Below are 20,916 nucleotides of genomic sequence, written 5' to 3' on the forward strand. Positions count from 1 at the left end.
TGATCAGTGCAAATTAAACCCACAGCAGACATTTCTGCAGGGATGTTAAAGGGCTGTGATGAAGGCAAATGAGTCTAAAGATTGCTCAGGTGTTTGAAGTCTATTTTCCTATTTTACATGTTTGGGCTTAATCGTATCGCACTTGAAAAGGTAAAGACACTTTCAGCAAATATCAAATTGGTTGTATTTAATATGGAATTATCAGGGTATAGCTTCTTGCCAGCTTACTTTCAGCCCTGCAGTGCTTTGCCTGTACGTAATGTTTATGTAAATCATAGGCAATGTTTGGTAGTGATTGTTTACATCCACGGGTGCCCTCCTCTTAGAAGCTCCCAGGACAAAGGTCACAGCCTGCTCTTCCAGACTTCCCTGTGCCAGTGGCAGCTGTGCGCACACTCATGCAGTGCCCTGGCACTTGCTGGGCTTAATGCTTTACCTGAGACACAGCATTGCAAAAGACAAGATTGAGTTGTTGGTGGACACGATTCCTTGCTCCGGCAGCAAAGACAGAAGAATCAGAGCAGACCTAGTAAATGAGATAAATGCAATAAATGTCAGGTACAGAAACACTGCATTTACTTGATGAAAAGGTAAAGAAAAATTTCCTGCTTTAATGAAGTTACCTTATCGTTTAAAGGGTTTTACTTCCTTCACCTTTTAAAGAAGTCTGTGGTAATTTTGAATCAGCATTTAATGGAAGTGAGTGCTGGTCAATGAATAACTTTTAAGTGGAGCAATAAAATGAACTGGTTTTATTTCTCTGGCTCAGGAAGTTATTTTCTAAGGAGAGAATACATCTGAGAAACAAGATGTCTCATGCTGGGAGTCGATACCAAGATAAGCAATACGGGTACCATGAGAACCATAGATCTGATAGATACAAGGAAGATAGAAGAGCAAGAAAAGCATACCCATACAATGCAAGGTATGTCTTTATCTCCTCAGAGAAATAGATCACAGTAGGTCTATAATGTCTGCCTTCTCTCTGCTTTTAAATAGGCTTAATTTACAATAGTAAAGAAAGCTTTTACTTAGCTGTGAAAGCATGAGCATACTGCATTTGGAAGGGAGCTATTTTACACTTAGACATTTAACCTTTTTTCTTTGTTTTGAGCTGGAGACAGGACAGAAAGATAGATAACACAGGCAGAGTCGTGAATTTCCTGGGATGATCTGAATCAGGTTGGGTGACAAGTAGGTGAAATGTGGCTATGAGTCTTAGAACAGTTCCTGAAGACATTGGTCAGCGGGTGACGGCAAGCTGTGGCTCGCCAAATATGCACTGCTTAAATAAGAATGTTACATGACCGAGCCCAGCATGGGGACTTTGTAAGCTCTCAAGTTGCTGTGAACATGTTCCTGTTAATCTGAAATAAAATTACTTCCAGTAGTCGCTGTCAATAGATGAGTGTTTCTTGAAGTGTCCAAGGCTGTTGGCAGCGCTTGAGAGTGGGTCAGCCCCTACCACCACAATGAACAGATCAACTAATGGGTTTCCAGTGCCAAATAAACTCTTAGGATATTGCACTTCTCCTTCCAGCCTGGCCTGGCTGCAGCACGCTAGACGTGAGTTTAGGCTGTTTTCCTTTTAGGTCATGCCAGGGCGTGGCTGCACTGTAGGAGAGAGGTTTGTAGATCTAAACGTGGCAAATTGGCCATGGTGGCAGAGTGTTCATCTCTGCCATTCAGTCTCTGGGGACGTGATTGTAGGGGAATTTAAGAATAAAGGCAAACAGGGAGAGGAGATAAATATAATGGAAAAGCTGAAATACTGAAGTACTCCCTGATAATATGCATTTTAGTAAGGAAAACAGGATAACAATAAAAGGAGCAGAGAAGAGCACTGCGTGGACTACAAGTAATACTTATGGCTACGTATAAAACACTTGGATAGCACTAAAACTATTGCATAGTGAAAATAGCTAATGATTTTTTTTCTCTCTCTCTTAAATTATGAAAAATTGAAGAAAAATCAGAACAAAGACCAGTCTAAGAATCATCCTCAGAGGCTGAATGCCTATCCTTAGCAAAAGCAGAGATTGGCAGGCAATATAGTTAAATTATCTTGAACATATTAGAAGTGAGAGCAGCTAATGCCAGTAACGCATTAATAGCAAAGCGGAGAGAAAAAGGAAAAAACAAAAGGGTTGCAGGTTTGATGTAGGCTTTTTTTTTTTTCTTTCATGTATAGCATAATATAAGCAATGTGTGAAAGGCTAGCAATAAATTAAATCACCACTTTTTAATAAAGCGCTTCTCTGGATTTTTTGGTTTTGCTGTTAGTTTTATATGTTTGGACTCGTAGATTGAAAATTGATGGATGGACTGTAAAAGTTCACAGACATCCCTGTATCCATCAGGGATTAGAGGAAGGGAAGCTGCAGTTGCAAATCTGTAACAGCCATGAAGATAATTCTTAGAGTCAAGTCAAGCATCTGGGGGCCATCAGACCCCACTAAAACTGATTGAGAAACTTTTCTGTCAGTTGTTTTGAAGGAGTTTGGCTTAACCTTACAGCATTTCCTCTGCTTGGTTCTCATGGTGTCCTCATGGGTTTTGGTGAAAACTTTGGCTGATTGATCTGAAGACCAACAGATGCTATAATGAAATACATGGGAAGAATTTCATGGAAGCTGTACTTTGGGTGCCTAATACTTTCATCCCTGATGAACTAGACTTTCTAGCCAGAGTGTTTCTCCTTCCAAATGCATTTCTGTCTGAAATGAAACTCCTACAGCAACCTTCCTCCCAGTGCTGAGGAGAATTACCTAGAATGGCAAAATCCTCAAGGAAAACAGCAGCAAAGCTGGCCAGAACAGGCCATAGTGAGTAAAAAAGGCATCTAAAAAAAGGTTGTTTTTTTTTTTTTCCTAAATGTACTCTGCTGCTGAACACTGGGGGGGTTTGGTTTGATTTTTTGTCTTGTTTTGTTTTCTGGCAAGTAACAGGAAACAATAGAGAGAAGCAGCTGCATCAGAAGTACCAAAGGGATTGCTTTCAAGTTACTGGAAGTCTTATAAATCACACAGCTTATTTAATTTATGTGACACAGCTGCACAGGATGCTTTGGTAGTTGCACAAGACACAGGACAGAGGTCAGAAAAATCAGAAATGTTTTAGCCAAATAGAGCTGTTGGCAGCTAAACACGGAGAAGTTAGCATTGGTCTTGTTATTGAATGTCTTAATTAAAATGTAAGAACTACAAAGAACATGATTTAATGTGGATGAACGAGATAATATTGAGTCTGGAATTGGATGAAGATAAACTTTAGTGAAGTGCAGTGATACTAGGAAATAAAACTACAGTTGAAAATGCTGATCTGTGGATAAGAAATTCAAGATAAAAAAGGAATACAAAGAAGACTTTTAAAAATAATAATGCTAAATGAGACTTAAAATGCCCTGTAATAACAAACTCATCCAGCTGTACCTTGAAAAAGGCAAGCTCCAATTCTTCTTCAAATGAGAGAAAAAATTTCTATTAGACCAAACACAAACAATTTGCAGCCAGTGTTTCTTTTAACTTGAATGTTAGGTCATTTTAAAGGGAAAATTGCAATTTTTCTATAAAATAATTGAAATCTCACCAACTTTAAAAATCATCAGGCTTCAGATATGGAGCTGTATGTCATTGCAGAAAACTGGACCATTGTATCAATGGAGAGACTAGTTGGAGACAGGAGAAACTGATCTTTTTGGGAAGGAGGGTTGATATTAGATTCTTCTTCAAATATCTTCAAGGACCTCAAAAATTTGAATAGGCTATTTTTCCCTAGTTTAAAATCCTTATCTGTTTATTTTAATAGCTTTTATTCTTTTAAAAGACATCTTTTGTGAGAGACACTAGTTGGAAGTACGAACACCCATTAAATAGTTGTGCTACTTTGCACATTTATTATGCCAAAGTCTCTCTCATTTCTATTATCTGGCATGCTATGGACTAGCTAAATTGTTTGGTTTTCATGAAAAAGCTGTTATTTCCTGTTATTACCTTTTGCCAGTAAGCTAAACAGTTCAGCCAGCCTACCCAGTGAGTATACTATTTTCCAAAATAAGGACCATTGAATGCAAATATCCTTGTGAACATGCATTTATGCAAGATTTTAGATTATTTGCTTTTGGATTATTTGCTTTCAAAACAAGTAAGCAAAAAAGGTCAGATGCCTGTGAAGCAAGCTAGTTGCTTCCACTAAGAGGAGCATCTGATAATTTCTCATGTTCTAGTGTTCAGGAGAGAGTATGACCTAATGAATAACCATCAGTCGTTTACTCCATTGTAGAGACATCCGAGGTGGCCAGCACTCAAGGACTTCTGTTTGCTCAGACCCTTACTCTAAAACCTCAGGAGCAGCACAGGAGTATTTTGGCCCACCACCAGAGTTTTATCCTCCCAAGGAAAGCTTCTCAATGAAGTGTTCAAAGGTATGCACAACAAGAGGTATGTGATACTCTTATTGCCTGCCATCCACCCTTCTCCTTCCAAGGACTTCTCTTGGATTTGGTTTCTGTGTTTAGAAGCACAACAAAGTAAAGCTAGAAGAATATTAAAACAAAAGAAAACAAAAGGAAAAAAAGAAACCCTACAAAAAAAAAAAGTCCACAAGGGACTGAGAGAGTTAATGAATTAATTTTAGACATCTAAAGGCAATATTTATACAGATATTTAGATACTTGAAAATACATCTCTGGAATGTGCATCTAGAGCATCAGAGTGGGTCATGTGTGTAATCAGTCACTCAGTGCAACAAGAGTTAGCCTTTGGGATTTAGGAATAAAATAGACATTTGCATCTGTGAGCAATTTAGAGATGGCTGTTGAAGGTTTTATACTAGTTTATTTCCCAATCTTTCTTCTCATGCTTTTTATCAATTCTGGATTTACCCCAGTTATCACTCATACATCTTTATAAAGCATCATTGCGGGAGACAAAATTTTTTTCTGGACATGAATCCAATAAAACAGTTTTGGAGAAATAACTTGGGTTTTTCTTAGGTAGAAAACAACTGCAACAAAGACAGAAATGAGTCTTAATGTGGGAGGAAATCAGCCTTAGTAAACTCATTCCTGTAAACTGAAAAAAAGTAGTTGTTAAAATATTCATTACCCCTTGAAAGTTTTCCCTCTTTCAGGTCACTGATCATTCTCACCTTGTCTGTAGGAAAGCTCCACTGCAGTCTGAGTTGAACTTGCAGCTAGGTGCAAAGTCTTTGGCTGATGTCTATAAATAGACTTTCAGTGCCCTCCAGTAGAGAGAAAACTGAAGAGATTAGCTGTTAGAAGTAAATTAAAGCACATAATGTTAGATTATTTCTTCACTCCATTAGGAAATTAAGTAGCACAATCAATTTGCTCTTAATATTTGTCTATGTGAATATGTGAACAATTTTAGGAGTGAGATGAACTATTTTGTCTTAAAAATATGTTCTGTATATTAGTATGCAGTTTGTTTTTCATCTTCATATGTAACTGCAACCATTTGTAAAGTTTTAATGACATGGAGCCATATGATATTTTTAACCATGATAACATTGTATCATCAGTTTCTTCTTTAAGCATATTGAATTATTTTAATTTATCTGAAAAGCTGCAGAAAACTCCATGCCCTATTTTATCAGAGCTTTAGAAAAATGGAGTGGCAGGTTAGTTTTAGTTTCCAGTTTTCACTGGTTGCTTTGACTTATGGATAGCTTAATGTGAATATCTGTTTTGTTTTTTTTTTTTCCTGCATTTGCTTTTCATTATTTCAGTGCATTAAATATCATTAAAATTTTTAAAATATCCTGGTTTTGGATACATCAGTTGACAGTGATGATTTTACTCCCACCCCTCCCCCAGATATTGCTCAGTGTTGTCCAAAAATTTCATGTCTGAGCTTGCAGTGGAGGAGGGAAAAGAGATCATGCAGAAAATGAACCCTTTTATTAGCAACATTATTTCAAAAATGAAAATATATTGAAGGTTGATAAGATTATGAGAAAGTTAATATCCTGTTTTGTTTTTGGAAGTACCAAGATTTAGCAGACTTTACTAGAACTGCAGAATTGATTGCTGAATTCCGTATTCCCTGCAGTTATGGTAGATGCGCTACATGAATTGTTTACTAAGAAGTCAGTACATGGGAGTTGCAACACTTTAGAGCATGAAAAGTTCCTGCAAATACATATTAACCATCTCCTTCTTTTGCCAATGATTTGTCAGCACTCTGGTGAAATTCCCCCTTCCCAATCACCAAAATTTTAAAACAAACGAGACTCAAACAAGGCTGGGAAATTAAGTGATGAAACAGTCTTTTCCAAAGCAACAACTGAAATGTGAACCTTAGTTTCTGACAGTCCACTAAGTTGTTGAGCTTTAGGGCTTTTATCTTTTGCCTAGCACACCTAGGTTATGTTCTTTATGCATTTTGAGCAGTTTAGCAAACTGCTGAAGCAGTTTAGCAAACTAGAGAGGAATTCTATAAAACCAGAGCTCTGAATAGTATTTGCTTCACCCAAATAGTTCCCCCTTCATCCATGTTTTTTACCAGCTATATACCAAAAAACTAAAGCTGAATTTGAGAAATAAGCAGCTGGGTTTTTTAGGGATCCTTTAAACAGCTTAGGGCTTTAGGACCTCATTTCTCCTGTCTTTGTTATTCCCCCCGTACCTCTCTATTCCCTGCCCCCTTTTTTTTTTTTCCCCTACAACCACATTAGGACAATAAACCCAGCCCAAATATAGTGGGGAAAAAAACCTAATACTGACCCCTTTTGCTGGTAGGAACATTTGATACCATCTAAGAAACTTCAAAACATTCTGCTCTTTTTTAATCCTTTCATCTTGAAAACAGAAGGGGAAAAAAAAGTCTGTTAAAACATTATATGAGGGATACCTATTCAAAGCCATTCAGGTGGGATCACATGGATAGCAGTGCTGGATCATACGAGGCACTTCATCGCTCCTTCTCCCAAAAAATGTACTAAAGTACAAACTAGGAGGACCATCAAAGTTTGGACCAGTAGAGAGTAAGCTGTCTTCTGGAATAGACTCCAGACTTTGGATTGGTGGAATTTCCTGAATTGGAAGACTGCACTCACATCTGTTGTGTTTAATACCTCTTTACAGACCTATGAAGTTTGTTTAATTCTCTGCTGAATCGCTTTTTTAAATGTTTGACCTTCACATTACCTTAAGATAAGGAGTTCCAGAGTTTCACTTGAAGTACTACTGTTTCATTCCTTAAAATGTTTTAAAGAAGGTGTTTCTGATTCTGATGGTATTCTAAATATGTAGTGATAATCTCATATATTCAGCTTCTCTATGAGATTTATGGTTTTAGAGTAAAGTCTTCCCTTTTTCCCTGTGCCCCTATTGCTTCTTCACAGATTGAACAATAGCCAGTTTTCGTCAGTTTTCCAGTCTATACCTTTTCCAGTTCTGCCACACCTTTTTGAGATAGACTGACTAGAAATGCAGTAAAAATTCCAGATAAATTCCCAAAAGAATCAGACATCTGCCTAAGGCTCTGGTTCTGTAATCCTGTTCTAATGCTTCCTGCCTGTTGTGTGGTGTTTGACTATCAGTGAACATGGAGCTGATGTCTTCAAAGAAAGCTACCTGAAATGGGAATGTCTGGCTTAGAACCCATCTGCAGGTTCTGTCCACAGGGGCATCGGTGTTTGTGGGTATTTCTGTACAACCATGAGGTGGAGGTTGCTTATTGAACATTGATTTCATTAATTTCTCATTCAAAGCTTGAGCTCTTAGCAGCCTACCAATTTTACTGTTGGCAAGCATGAAGAAAGTCCTATGATTATTATTATTAAAGCAGACTTCACCATCTCAGTTTTCAATCTTTTCAATTCATCAGTCTGTGCATCTACCATAGTATTTTGGTATGTAGTTTTGAGCTGAATATGCTTGGAACCTCCACTTACAGGTCTTTGGGCCATATTGCAGAGCAGACCCAGGGTGCACAACTGTATTTTTTTTTTGATAAAACTAAATGAAAAGGTGAGCTGTAACTACTAGCAGACACTCTGCACTCTGGACCAAACTAGAGCCAAAATTAAGTACTCCTCTCCAGAAAATGCCTGTCCTGTAGCCCCTGTGTCTTCAACTTCACCTGACTCTGCAAATCCCTTCCCACTGCACTGCCAACATGGACATACTGGTGACAGGCAACACAAACCAGAGATTACTCCCTTAACTCTAGTTGCCTGAAAACAGGCTGTTTCCTTTTTATTATTCTTTAGCCACTGCCAACCAGTGAAATGATTATCTCACTTGTCACTTGTATCACTTAAGAGCACTACCTTTCTTCATATATCTGCTGATTCTTTTAAGTGACTTCCCTGTAACAAACTCTTGACTATTCCCTGCTATGCTGTCTTTATGTCTAGTTTCTATATTTTGATAATTTTACATAGGAAAGCTACACTTGTGGGCCTGCAGATTACAGATCAAAAAGCAGTAGAAACTGTCTGTTTCTACAGTAGTGAAGGAGATTGCGAGAACAGCTTATAGACTGGTGTCAAACTGCCTAGATGCACTAGATAATTTATGGAAATTTGAAATAAACTCTTTGTGATAAAGATAAACCTTTCATTAAGGAACTGCTCCTTGCAATGGCCATTTCTTACTGCTTACATGTGATATATTACACATGCCATTTAATGCAGCACATGTTGAAAACAACAAGAGTTTTTTGACCTGGGGATTCTTAAGGCTGAAATTCTGTCAGAAGGAAGCATTCAATTTGCTTTTCACAGTGCACATAAAATTTCTGTAGTTCTCTCTTCTATGTAGAAAACCTAAATTAGTAATCATTTTGCCTTTCAAATAACCCCCTTAGATATATTTAAAATATAACCAGATTCAGTGCTTTTGTTTAGCAGATGGAATGAAAAAAAGTGTTCAAGGCTGGCTGCCATCCTTCACCTCAGTGAGAGGAAAATCTGAGTTGAACCCAAGAGTGAATTGCTGATCATAAATTGGTCTCAGATATTTGGTCACTTGACCTTGAAAACTTTTAATTTTCTTTTTATTATGTATATTGGTGTGAAAGAGGTGGAGCAATGCAATTCTTGGATAATGCCTCCTATAGTTTTGCTTAAACAGTGAAGGTAAACTTAAGTTTCTGCCATCTTTGGTCAGTATGTGACTTAGAAAATTATTTGGTTTTTTGCCTTCTATAGAATTGGTCATGATTCCTGAGCAAATAATATTTTTTTTTTAATTTTTCTACCCATTTGTCCTTTAAGGCAGACAACACTGAAAAGGTTATGAAACAGTTTGTGAGGGAGCAAGTATAATTGAATCCCTGTTCTTTGCTGCTATGAATACAGCTTTGCTCCTTGAATAGTGTTAGATTTCTTAAGCATATTGTAGGCACTTCCAAACAATCATGGCTTTAGCCTACATTCTAACATCCACAATTGTTAAAACCTTCAGAGCAATTTCCTCTCAGAAGAAGACAGCATTATGGTTTGTAACAACATGAAAAGTCTCCAATTTCAAGCATAGCCAGGAGGAAATATCAAACTGAATTTATTTGGAGGAGGAAATAGAATTAGGGAGTAACAATGACTTTCTCCAGGATACATTCATGCACTAACAAGCCAGCATTAATTCAAATGTAAACATCTATAAGCTTTTGTTTTTACAAAACACAGTCTTTTTTTCCCCTATAGCTATGCATGCTGGGAAATACTCATAGACTAGAAAAAACACAGAGATGAAAAGTTAGCCAAGACACAGGGTTCACACTAATAGAAACTCGATTTGAGTTCTGCCATTGTTCTCAGCCATAATGCTGCTGTTGTTTCTTTGCTGTGTTATGTTGTGATACTGCTCCTCTTGGAGTCAGACATGGGAGCAGGAGGGGAGAAAACATTTTGCAGAGGACCTGTATCCCTTTCAGTGCTGCAGAGATGCTGGGGGAGAATAGTGGTCTGCAAGAGGCATTGGACTGAAGTAAAAAAAATCTCCTATAGCTTCAGGTATGCACATTCAAAAACACTGAAGGGTCATTAAATGTGCATAGCGCAGGTAACTCTGTGTGTGAAAACAAGCATTTAACAAGTACATTCAGCAGCACGTTGCATCTTTTTGGCAATGCAGGACACCTACATTCCTGTGGGGACACCCAACAGGATTAGATGAGAAAGTGTTGTGTTTTGTAGTCACCATCTTCACATTTTGCCCCCACAGTGTGCCGTGCATAGTTCTTTTAGATTGTGCCCAAAGCTGCTGTGCACTGTTCCTGTGGCAGTTAATTTCCATGTATTTCTGCCAAAGAAGGGAGCTCTAGGGTCCCCTATAGTCTCATTGTAATTAGGCAGCTTCCCCTTCTATCTGTTACAAAGTATATTTTAAATACAGTGTGACTAACAGGCTGAAATTGCAATCAAGTTTTTTAATCTTGTAATTGTGAAGACAGACGATATTAATAGTGGGAATTGGACAGAGCTATACAGATTAAAATAATCCCAGTTATTCAAAATGCTTAATTAAAGTAGCAGAGTAACAAGATACAGCAGCAGAGCTGCAGGTAACCTTCCTTCCTCTTCTGATGTTAAAGTATTTCATTTGGAGCTCAGTTCTCTTTACTGTGAAATACAAACAGCCTTGAGCAGTTGGCTCTATAAAAACACTCAGGGGAGCTACACTACTTGCAGATGCCAAATCCTACCTTTAGCAAACTGTTGCCTTGCCAACACACGGGACTTCACTCTGCCCACATTTTCATATGAAATTATTTTCATCCACCTTTTTGGCATTGTGCTAACATGTACACAATTGTTTTAGAGAAGCGAGGACTGCAGTAAGACTCACTGAAGTTGGCAGGGGAAGATACTGGCAAAGTTGCTGTTAGGTGTGTGTTAGACTCCAGTCCATGTTTCTCATACTGGCAAATCTTAGTTAGGTTTGCTCAGTGCCATTACAGAAGAGTTACACTGTCTTTCCTCTAAGAGAACCAGGTTTGTCTTCCCTACACCTGACCCAAATTAAGGGAACAAAGGGAAACTCTTCTCTTTAAAACGTGGCTCTCAAAGCCAATTGATACAGCAGACAGATTATCTATTGAATGTAGCTCTATTTCTTGAGCAAGTGATCCTAGCTCTCTTAAAGGAGAAAAATCCACCCAGACAGGAATGTTGCTCACCAAGTGTGACAACGTACAATTAGTAAAGTGAATGAGAAGCTCAGGTTCACAGGTGCCTCCAACCTGACCCACCTTCAGCCAGACTATGATTACTTAAAGAGCAATAACACCCCAATCTTTGTACTTTCTAAAGGTAGCTCAGTTTCAGTTCAAACAGAGGGAGTGGCCATGGAAAATTGGCTTATGGAACAAGAGCGTTTCATTGTTTTCTGAACTCCTTTTAAAAAAACTCCTGCGAGCTGGTTTCAATACCAAGACACTTGTTTACTACTTGAAAGAACTATTGGTACATTTTAAAAAAAGAGGATAAAAAAAGGCCATTTCCTGAAATGTAGAATGCAAGGTGACCATACAGAGACCTACCAGTGCTACAAATAGAATACAGCCTTTTACAGTTATATTTAGAGCAGTACTGGCAAATGCTACAGTTTAATGCAAGATCTTTTGCTTCCCACCCTCTCCAAAATTAGGAAAGATGACTCATGCTCAATTAGCAGGAGAGAAATCAAGAACATTCTAGAAGTGATGCTTTAAAGAACTACTGGGTACAAGTAAACCATAGCTGTTGTTCCCAGACAAGAGCTGGGTTGTGTTGAAACTGTGTTACAGTGGTGGGAAAATATGGGGATAGAGGATGATGCAGTAATTCTACAATTTAAGTCCACCCTTTCCTGTGAAAATTGGACAGCACTTTTTAGAGGATGGGAAGTTATTAAGCAGAAAGAATAGAGCAGGTGGGATAGTTGTTCTGTAAGGGAAGAGGATACACAGAAAAAACAGGATAATACATTTGGATCTGAACACTCTGTGAATGCAAGACTTCTCTGAGTCATTAAAACCAAGGCTGGTCATCCTTTGAGATTTCCTAACAGAGTGATTATCTTGAGTAAAGAGACACAACTTATTAAAAGGTAATAATGAAGTTTTTTTTTTTTTCTAGAGCACATAAATCACTTAATTTTCCCAGTTTTAAACTATTTTTTCAGTGATTTCCAGTAAGATGGATATCTCAAATGAGCGTAAGTGTGTTGGGCACTTCCATGCAATTTAAATGCATTTGGCTCTGAGTATGTGCATCCCTTGGGTCCTCTGAAAAGCCAAGATTTTGTTGGTGTTACATTGCCTAATTCTTGTGTTTTAGGGTTGGGTTGTTTTTTTTCTGCCTCTGATTTTAGCATGACTAAGTGAAAGCTAAATCCCACCACTGGCTGAAGAACACAGAGACTTGCAAAAATAATAGTGGTGTGGGGACTTGGGGGACATTTCTTTATTTATGAAAAATTGTGTATTCCCCTTATTCTGCTTTAGTGAAGCTGATTGAATTCTTGTTACTGGTTTCAGTAAGCTCTTGCTTTCTACATAAAGGGAATAATACTGTTAGAAAGATATTAAAACATCTTTGCATCCAGATTTTATATTTTTGATCTCTTGCAACTGTTGTCTTTGTTTCTTTTTCCTTGTTCAGTTCTCCTCCTCTGTTTTGGTTTCTCCCCGTTTCTGTCACATTTTGTCCCCTTCGAAAAGCAAAGCCAAACCCTGCTTTACTTTGAAATTTTCTTCCCTTCTCCTTATCTTTTTCCTCCTGCTACCGACTCAGTTTAGCAGAGAGGTGACCAAAGCTGCATTGAGCTGTGCCTTCAGTCTCTGGGGAATGCCAAACCTGCACTGACAAGAGATGTTCTCCATTAGAGATCCTTTTCAGGACTGACTGCTGCTTTTGTAAGTCACTATGTATGTTCAAAATACTTGTTTTTTTCTTTTTGAGGGGTAAAAAAAAAATAATAAGAAAGATTACCTCTGAAAAGCAGAAAGGTACCCAAATGGGGGGTGGGGAAAAAAAATACAACTTGCAGTGAAAAAGGCTTGGAGAAAGATTTTTCATGTGTGTTGTAGCTTCTAACTCCTCTCTTCCCTTCTCCTGGAGCGACCCCTAATGGGATATGACATGAGTACCACTGACCTGTGTGTCACCAGCCCTGTCACTGGGATCCAGGTGTCCAAGGGTGGCAGCCACATAGCCCCAGGGCTGCCCCTGGGTCCTGCTGGTCCCAGTGGTATGTGGTCTGCAAAGGAAGCAGAGGGAGAAGGCAAGCCAAAATGGAGAGTGGTAAACATAGAATATTCTGGAAGTACGCAGTGGTGTTCACTGGAGAGGAGGGAATGATGCAAAAGAGACAGGAGGAGGAGTCCATGTGCATTCAGCAGAGGAAGAAAGTGACTCCTGTCCCAGATACAGTGGAGGGAGACACTTTGAAGGCCTTTTCCATTTGTATGGCCCTCATGGGATCAGAGGAGTTCAACAGAAAGAGCCAGAACTGTCTGTCCTGCAAATTCATTCATGGCAGCTGCAGAAACGAAGGAACAAACAAGAATTGACCATTCTGCTTTATGTACACGTGTATGCACACACCATGACCCCCACACCTGAACATCAGAGCTGTCCTGCCACAGTGCCTGGATGGAAATTCCTCTTTAGGGCTTCTGACACGTGACTTGAGTGCACAGCTGAGTTGCTGGGTACCACACATTCAACCACAGTGGGTCTTATGAGGCAGAGCACATGGATTTAACAGCTCACCTCATCTGAGAAGGGAAGTTTTTGGTCCTACTCTGGTCCTGGCTGTTACTGCCCGTGCTAAACTCATGCCAACATGATTGCTCATCAGATATGCTGTGAGTCACCTCAAGATGCTAAAGTTGCAGAACAAAACCAGCAGCACAAAAGAAAAGAGTTAAATAGTTTCCTGCTATTTTAATTTTTTTGAACAACTCTTAGAAGAGCCTAATGTGGAGGTAAGGGAGAAAAGTAGTGGCTGCCCAGCCAAGGGTTGGAGCTGTTAAAGACAGCTGCCTGTGGGTCTGTACCCTTAACCAGCCCACCTGCCAGCTTTGCTGGATGGACAAGCCCACCATTTGACAGAAGATAAAACCACTGTTCAGTGGGTTGGTGCCATGGAAATATCCCAGCAAGGAAAAGAAAGGGAAAGAAAAAGTGAGCAGTACATAAATAGTGTAAATTGGAAGGCTGTATTATTGTATATAGCAGGAAGCGTACTCCCAGCAAAAGACAACTGCATTCAAGCAAAACTAACAAGTAGGATACATTGACGTTACTATCCACTGCAGATTTAGATTTTATGGAACAAATGAAACAATTTTCTGGAAATCTCTGGCAACACCCACTTCTAGATTGCAGCCATTATCCTCACCTTCACTGCTGAAAAGCAGTGCAGGAAAGAAACACAGGAAAGGAAATAGCAGTCCAGGAGCCCTGACAGGAGTCCTGTAACTTATTCAGTAAGGAGAGGATTAGTTCCTAAAGCCAGCTGTTGACTGTGCTGATTTTAATAAATACAAATGTGCTGATTTTAATACAAATGAATATCATTTTAGGTAAATCCAAAGATGTTGAATGTGAGAAAGGAAAAAAAAACCTAAAATAATAGAATTCTGAGCTGTTTAGACTTTTGGTTATTTTACACTTAAATCTTGCAATGCATTCATTGTTGCATGGGATTAAGGAATTACTGTAGAGATAAGCAACTTCCCTATAGGAAGACCTTTTGGTTTCTGCAGGTATAACTCCAGGATGACATGGCTAACTGGCCTGTGAAAGCAGAAGTGGCAGCACAGACTCAGAAGTGTGGCTTGTAACTCAATTGTTTCCACCAGTAGCACACTGCTTGACACAGGTCACTGCTAGGATGTACGTGACCATACCTTGGCAGAGCTAAGATTCAAAACTTACCTATCCTTTTATTCCTTACTTCTGAAATCTGTCTCTATCCTGTTTATACTAGTAGGATTTTGTATCAGCTCGTAACTATCACAGATTAAGGCTGCAAAAGGCTTTTGGGGTTCCTGGGTTGGAACATACTTTAAGGCTTAATATTTCCATCAAAGCCCTGATGATTATACAAGGTCTTAGGCATTTCCACTAATTGTCTGCTATGTTCATAAACCCAGCTGCCTGTCATCATAGACCTGTAATTCATTCGACATACTGCTTATCATTTTAAAATTGTCTTTAATACAGGAGGCTTTGTTCTTGCACTTTCTTTTAAAAAAATCCAAGTTAATCCGAATGATACAAGTGATTAGTGAAGTAACTGCTGCTGAACCTCTCTCCATTGTTTAGTCACTCTAATCAATTCTACAGCAGGCATGTATCACAACTGTGCAGGTACATACAAAACCTGTCCAACCTGAAAGCCCTGTCGAAGGAAATTTTTCAGGCATGCCTTTAAAGCATCTACTGCTGTGGTTAAAAATACAGTAGACCTGCACTGATCACATTTGTCGTCCCATTATCAGTCAGCTCAGCAAAGTTAAGGGGTAGCATACAGAATGTTTGTGAACACATAGAAAGTTTTGAGCAGCGTCATTGAGGATTGGGGTCAGTTATAAATGTGGGGAGGTTAGCAGCATGCAGTGACTACTTTGAGAACAGAAAATTGCCTTTTCCAAAGCTCAGCAAGGTGATGTAGAGGAAAAGTTGGTGCTCGGCAGGTCAGGGGGCCTCAGTACACATAGGTGAAAAGGAAATTCTGAAGTCAGCAGCTGACTGATCATGAATTCCCAACTACCAAGTAGCCAAGCAAAATTTATGTTTCCCTTAATCAAATGGTCTTTCCTCCATGTAGACTTGTAAGAACTGTTTTCTGCTTGAGCATCTATTAAATCAACAGTCAGCCTTTAAAAAGGGAAGTGCCCTTCTACATCCAACACTGTCACACTGTCTAAGGGCCCTGAAGATCTAAGTTGACTCCCTGTATTTGGAAGGTATAATGTACAACTCAACTGAGCAGACAAAAAAAAAAAAAAAAAAAAAACCAAAAAAAACCACCTGATTGAGTTCCAGTTAATGTTCTGCACAGCTACTATTCTTTCAAAATACTATGAACAGTCTTAGTAAAGTGATGACTCTTTACCTATTAAAAATGACGAGTCTTTTGGCTGCATTATTTGAATTTGGTACAAGAAGTTCCAAATCCTAACTCCAGGGCCAAAAATTAAATTTCTCTCTACGTTTAGCTCCACAAATACCTCCTTTGAAGTACTTGAAGCCTCCTGAAGAAATTTGGTAACTAGCACAGGTATTGCCCTGCTTCACAGAAATGGTTGTGCAGAAGGGTCAAAGAAAAGGCACACTGTCATGCAGAAATCAGCATCACCTCTGAAGAACACATACACAGAACTGCTCACTTGGTTCCTCTTGAACAAGGGGAACAATTTTGTGTGCTCTACCACTACCTTCCTGTGCAGAGCAAGTGGCAGCAGGAAAGGATTCATTACCTTAGCCCTCTGTAGACAGAATAAGAAGGGGCAGAATGGGAATATCTGATAATCCTTCATTGTGGCTGTCACTAGCTTTCTTTGGTTAGAAGCACCTGGCAACACAAGAGAGGAATTTGTTTAATTCCCTTGTGTTCCTGCTTCAGCCCTTCCTTTTCAAACCCATACAGCCTTGACAACAACTGAGCCATTGCTCAAGAGGGAAATGCCATGTGGATCAGTGCTAGCAGCATAAAATGAAAGTCTGTGTGTAAATCACAGATCCAGCCCCACTTGAAAGACAAATATAGGACCACTGTGTCAAGCATCTTACATTCTTGGCTGTCAGACAGCAATGGAATAATAAGATTTACAATTCTGTAATTAACTTCAGAACTTTGGAGCAACACGCGTGACACGCTAAGGGTTTTCATTTCCCCAGTAGGCAACTGTAGCTGTGCTACACTGCAACATCCGTCGTGTTCACTAATCTTAGTCTGACCCCTAGTGAGCTGTCACAGAATAATCAGATTTATCAAACATGAGGCAGCTTCCTGAGAGGCAGCTACCACAAAAACAAGTAATTTCTCCCCTTTTCGGTTCTGGGTGTTTGTACTTTTTCCCTTAAAAATACTTGGTTACTATTACTAGTAGCATAACATAAGAAAAAGTGAAGAGTCAACTCAGAAGTTTAAGGCTGTCTTCTGAAGGTCAGGGTGTAGAATGCATATGACCAAGTATCAAATTCACTTAATTTATTTCTGCATACATTTTTGGTTTTTTTTGGGTGGGGGGGGGGGCAATCAGAAACCCCAGAGTTATGAGGGATTTTTGTTGCTGAAGGAGATAAAGTGCAAGTTGCATCTGGTTAGATAGTAAGTTTAAATTAACAAATACCTTCACAGAAAAAAAAAAGGTCTAAGTTAAAGTTGTAAATGTGTTTTGGAGGACCGAAATAACTTGCATGATTTTTCAAGCTGTTAGAAGCTTCTAGGTTTTTGTCAGCTTCAACCTCAGCATTTTGTTCATACTGGATATTTCTTGCTCAGTGTGTTTATGCCAAGTAGTTACAGGCCAAAATATAATCACTGTGCGCTTGCCTTGGCAGTAACACAAGCACTGTAAAATTTTTATGGATTTTTTTCACTGCATGAAGATCCATCTATCAAGTACACTGACAAATTAAAAAAAGTAATTTGCCCAGCCTCCAAAATGTACCCATGAGAGTTCAGGCTTCTCTTTTTTTTTTTTTTTCCAAGTGTTTTTCTGTAGCTGTAGCCAAGAAGAATATCTCAGTATTAGTACTCTCTATCTATGGTTTTGGTGTACTTCTGTCACCCACAGTTTGCACAAGATGTGCTTTTGACACCTATTCCCATCTTTCTGCTCCTTCCAGGCATTTTGAAGTTTGTGGAAATCACGGTTAACCTCCTGGTGCTGATTTGTGTGGGCGCTTCCCAAGCCTCCGTCGCAGGCTTCACGTCCCTCGGAGGCTTAGGATCCTTTAACCTGAATTGGGCCTACAGCCCCTTTGAGGGCACAGAGCTGCAGGAGGTGAGGGAGCTGGACATGCAGTTCACCCAGATGAGAGCCCCTTGCGTGTACGGCGGAGTGGCCTTCAGCTTAACAGCGGCCACGCTCACCCTCGTCTTCCTCGTCGTGGGGGCAAAACCCATCCAGCAGCTCCGGACAGGGCTGCTGGTAGGCGAATGTGCCTTCAGCCTGCTGGCTGGCCTGGCGTACCTGGCGGCCGTGGGGCTCTACCTGCACTTCGTCAGGCAGGTGAACGCCACTGAGGTGTGCAGGAGGCGCGAGCGGCTCTACGCGCGCCGTGGCTACACCTCCATGAACTGCGACGTCCAGGGCGGCGACGCGGCCGTCGGCCTCTTCGGGGTCGCCGCTTCCTGCCTGTACTTTGCCAGCTTTGTGCTCTGCATCCTTGCTATCCGCACCGTGCGGGCCTTCCAGAGCCATGCAGCCAAGGCTCAGCACAGCCCTGAGGGCAGTGTTAGAGACAGAAGTGTCAGAAAACACCACGCTGTGCACAGGACCTCTGAAAGCTCCCACAACGTCCAGGCTCTCGCCACGTTAGTGTGAAATCAGCTCTGGGACTGGGCCAGAGAGCTGAGGATTCAGCAAAGGATGGACACTCGCAAACAGGCAGCCAGCCCACGGTGTATTTTCCTACAAGGTGCTGAAGTGTGTATTGAATCACCGATTGTAACCATACTGCTACAACACGATGTAATAAAATCGGCATTGAGTGACTGTTTTAATAAGGATTTTTGCACTGGTTTCTCAAGCTGGACTCCTGCCTCTAAAATGAGTTTCATTTTAATGTTTTCATCCTGCACACAGCAAATCCAAAGAGCAGTGGGCTTTTAACAGGTTACAACTGTGTTGCTTCCAAACTTGGGCTAACAACAGCTTCCTTTCCCTCTCCCATGACATAGGGAATTGATACACAGCTAGGATGGGCAACTTTCAACAGATCCTGTGTCTGTTGTGTGTCCTGTTCCTTTATCCTACAGTGCTTACAGAGCAAAGAACACCTGAGTGCTTCTCTGAATCCTGTCCAAAGTTACACTTGTAACCTTTTTTGCCTGGGCTAGTGAAGCATTTTATCTTTTGAGTCACGGGGGTTTACACATGCCGATCATGTGCTCCCTGAGGAATGCTGCTGGGGGAACTAGCTTCAATGTCAAAGGCAGCATTCAGGGTCCTTATCCAGTTTCCTACTACATTTTCCCATCTCACTGTGCGCAGATCAAAACCTGAGAGGCATCACACTGGCCAGGTATCAGCTTAGTAAAGATACCATTTGTTTCTGTAAGCACCTACACAAGGTTTGGCTTGCTGACTCCACAGCCAGTGGTGGGTAGAGCCTGAATCGGGAACATGCTGCCTGCCCTGGGAATGCTGTAACAATGACAGAAAGTACATGTATCCTTCCAATATCTAAACAGGCAAAGCATGAGTGAACAGCAGTAATTGTATGCCCCAGGGTTGAGAAAATAAATTTAAGAGAACATCTTTCAAGAGTCCTTTGTTTGAATCAGATGAAATAGATCGCTGATCTTTAAAGATGAGGAAAAAGAAAAGGCTGTTCTTCAAGTGCATAAGATCTGTCAGCTTGAGACAAGGGAAAGCTCTGGCCATTTTCATTCTTTTCAGTTTTGTCTGGCTCACAGTCATTGCCCAGATGAGGCTTTTTTGAACCATAGTAAAGCTTATTTACTGCATACTTCATACATACACATATGTATACACATACACACACATCTCAAAGGATTGTGTTTCAGGCCAAACAAGAAAACATTATGGTTCTGATTAGAAGTGATTATGAGCCTTTATATAAGTACCATTTATATAATTCCTTAAACATATCTTTAACACTTTGAACACCAAGTTCCATAGCATTATTATGCTTACGGAGAGACAGGAATAGCCTTTTCAAACTTGCAATGACTCACAGTCGTCACAGAGTCAGGAAATTAGGACTTTGATTTCTAGCTCTTTGCCAAAGCCCAGACCTTCTCTGGTATGCTGTAATCAGCTGCAAAGTCTGTTCCAGGGATGTCTGGCATGCAGCTAAAGCCGCAGCTGACCACTTGTTGGACATCTCTGCCTGCACTCCTGTTCTGTACTACCTCTACACCTTGCACAGTTTGAAAGCAAGCTTAGTTACACAATGACACACTGTTATACAAACAACAGAAAAGCAGCACCTTGAAATGACAAATTCAAAAGCTTAGAAAATGTTGCAAGTAAGAATGCATAAATTTAAATCAGTCCTTAAATAAATGCACAATATGAATTTTAATCTCAGGGCTTCTTACTCTGTCCCATTCATTTTTGGATGCTTGCCTGGCATCGTTGTGTAAAAGCAATAATCTTCTTGGGAGCATCGATTTTTTTTTTCTTTTCTTTTCTTTTTTTTTTTTTTTTTTTTGCTTGTCTCTTTATTCCTTGTATCTGTGGTAAAGGCCTCACTTGCTGCAAGGTATTTCAGTCTTTGGAAAATGGTGCACAGAGCTCCACTGTGGACTATTGCTGTAGTGTTCCTCCCTTGGACACCTGGGTCCCTCACAATCCAAACATTTCGGGTCCCTTTCCTGTTAGCAGGAGCAATTTTAATGTGTTTTACATGGAGAGTCAAAAAGTAGGTGCTGAACATACAGGTCAGTCCCAGTCACATTCTCTCAGCTCCTCACCCAGCTGCTTCCCAGCACTCATCATCCCCTCTTGTTTCTAACTTTTACAGCCTCAAGTTTATTCCTTATATCAAAACTAATTCTACTCTCCTTTAATCTAAAATGGTTCCTCCTTGTCCTGTTACGACAGGCTCTAGTAAAAAGTCTCTCTCCACATTTTTCATCTCTCTTTTATATATTGAAAGACAAAAGGGTCTTCTCAGAGCCTTCTCTTCTTCAGGCTGAACAGCCCCAGCTTTCTCAGTCTGTCTTCATAGCGAGCCCTCTGATCATTGTCCTGG

The 20,916-nt window shown here is 40.0% G+C and overlaps 1 protein-coding gene across 1 annotated transcript; it reads left to right on the forward strand.

Annotated features, from left to right (window-relative positions):
* The first annotated feature begins 519 nt into the window (after positions 1 to 519).
* Positions 520 to 19,528, forward strand: LOC128789628 (MARVEL domain-containing protein 3-like). Its single transcript, XM_053945780.1, has 4 exons — positions 520 to 590; positions 770 to 925; positions 4,282 to 4,439; positions 17,818 to 19,528. Exons 1-4 carry the CDS (start codon positions 583 to 585, stop codon positions 18,516 to 18,518), a joined length of 1,023 nt encoding a protein of 340 aa, XP_053801755.1. The 5' UTR covers positions 520 to 582; the 3' UTR covers positions 18,519 to 19,528.
* The last annotated feature ends 1,388 nt before the right edge of the window (positions 19,529 to 20,916 follow it).

The sequence above is a fragment of the Vidua chalybeata genome, chromosome 1 (assembly GCF_026979565.1).
Source record: "Vidua chalybeata isolate OUT-0048 chromosome 1, bVidCha1 merged haplotype, whole genome shotgun sequence".
NCBI lineage: Eukaryota > Metazoa > Chordata > Aves > Passeriformes > Viduidae > Vidua > Vidua chalybeata.